This window comes from Chaetura pelagica, unplaced genomic scaffold (assembly GCF_000747805.2).
Source record: "Chaetura pelagica isolate M959 unplaced genomic scaffold, ChaPel_1.0 scaffold915, whole genome shotgun sequence".
Lineage (NCBI taxonomy): Eukaryota > Metazoa > Chordata > Aves > Apodiformes > Apodidae > Chaetura > Chaetura pelagica.
This window is the reverse complement of record NW_009953409.1, coordinates 1-1,541: the sequence shown is the minus strand read 5'-3', so window position 1 is coordinate 1,541 and position 1,541 is coordinate 1. Positions and strand designations below refer to the sequence as shown.

The window sequence follows — 1,541 nt, the reverse complement described above, 5'->3', positions numbered from 1 at the left end:
CTTTTGGGCGTCCTGAAGCTGACCCCCGGCTGGCCCAGCCCGAACGGGAAGGCGTGGGGAGCTCGGAACGGGTTCATGGCGGGGCTGGGAGGGAGGAGGAAGCGGAAAGAGGAGGAAGGAGGAAGCGGAAGGGGCGAGGCGCCATGAGCCTGGTGCTGCGCAACGCCCAGCGCGCCGTGGCCGTGAGGAGGGCCCCGCTCCGCCGGGCCGTGTGCGCCCTGAGAGCCTCGCTGGGCGCTTCCCGCTTCCACCTGGCGCTTGTTTGCGCCGGGAACGGCTTGATGAGGCGTCTGAACGGGATTTACCGGCGTTGCCCGACGCCCACCGACGTGCTGGCCTTCCCGGCCCACCCGCTGCGGGCCGGGGAGCTGCCCAGGCCGCGCCCTGGGGAGGAGGAGGAGGACAACAACTTGGGGGAGATATTCCTGGGGGTGGAATTCATCCAGGAGCAGTGTAAAGAGAGCGGGGAGGAGCTGCACGGCGTCCTGGTGGTGAGAAGGAGGCCCTGGAGCCTGTGGAGGCCTCGGGGTTTTGGGGGTGGAGGGAAGGGGGAGGGCGGGGAGTTGTGGTCGGTGGGGCAGGGGGGTCTGTGGGTCCCTCAGGGGTCTGTTGGAAATGGAATGGAGCGTTGGTTTTAGGGTTCTAGTGTCGGAAACGTGGCGTCGGGTTTGGTTTATGTGCGTATGTATGTATATCCTAGTGGTTGAAATGTGTAGTTTGTTTGAGGTAAGTGAGGCGTCTGACACCAGGAGTGGTTTAAATATATAGTTTGTTTGTTATAAGTGAGGTATCTGACACCAGGAGTGGTTTAAATATATAGTTTGTTTGTTATAAGTGAGATATTTGACACCAGAGTGACTTAAAATCTATAGTTTGCTTGATATAAGTGAGGTATCTGACACCAGGAGTGGTTTAAATATATAGTTTGTTTGTTATAAGTGAGATATTTGACACCAAAAGTGGTTTAAATCTATAGTTTGCTTGATATAAGTGAGGTATCTGACACCAGGAGTGGTTTGAATACATAGTTTGTTTGATATAACTGAGATATTTGACACCAGGAGTGATTTAAATCTACAGTTTGTTTGATATAAGTGAGATATTTGACACCAGGGATGGTTTAAATATATAGTTTGAGTAGATGCGGATGAAGATGATGTAGATGCGGATGAAGATGTAGATGTACATATATAAACCAAACCTGACACTATGTTTCCAACAGTAGAATGCAAAACCAACACTGCATTTCTAACACTCCCATCACTGCCTACAAACACAGGGGCTCACACACAAGGCCCCCCCAGCTGAAACACAAGCGGGGGCACCTCTGGGCTGAGCTGGACCCCCCAACCAAGCATTCCCACCCCCTCTCTCCCCCCCCCCTGCCACTCACGTGGTCGAAAAAGTGCAGAATCGCCATCTTTTTGTTGCGCCGGGTCAGGACCCGCCTCACTCGGACGAACTGCCCGAAGTGCTTCTCCAGCACGGCCCGGTCGTTCAGGTAATCGGGGATGTTCTTGCACTGGATGGCGCTGAGCTCG

General features: G+C 54.0%; 2 protein-coding genes across 2 annotated transcripts in view; one reads left to right on the top strand and one right to left on the bottom strand.

The window, feature by feature from the left end:
- MCM3AP (minichromosome maintenance complex component 3 associated protein) overlaps positions 1 to 1,537 on the bottom strand; it is a gene marked incomplete at its 5' end in the record, with an annotated part of 29,241 nt that extends 27,704 nt beyond the window's left edge. The window contains one exon of the mRNA XM_009998461.1: positions 1,394 to 1,537. Coding sequence (XP_009996763.1) covers positions 1,394 to 1,537 — 144 coding nt within the window. The remainder of the gene's footprint in view (positions 1 to 1,393) is intronic.
- On the top strand, positions 144 to 638 carry YBEY (ybeY metallopeptidase (putative)). The gene has a single exon (XM_009998460.1). The coding sequence runs from the start codon at positions 144 to 146 to the stop codon at positions 636 to 638; it is 495 nt and encodes a 164-aa protein (XP_009996762.1).
- Positions 1,538 to 1,541: the final 4 nt, after the last annotated feature.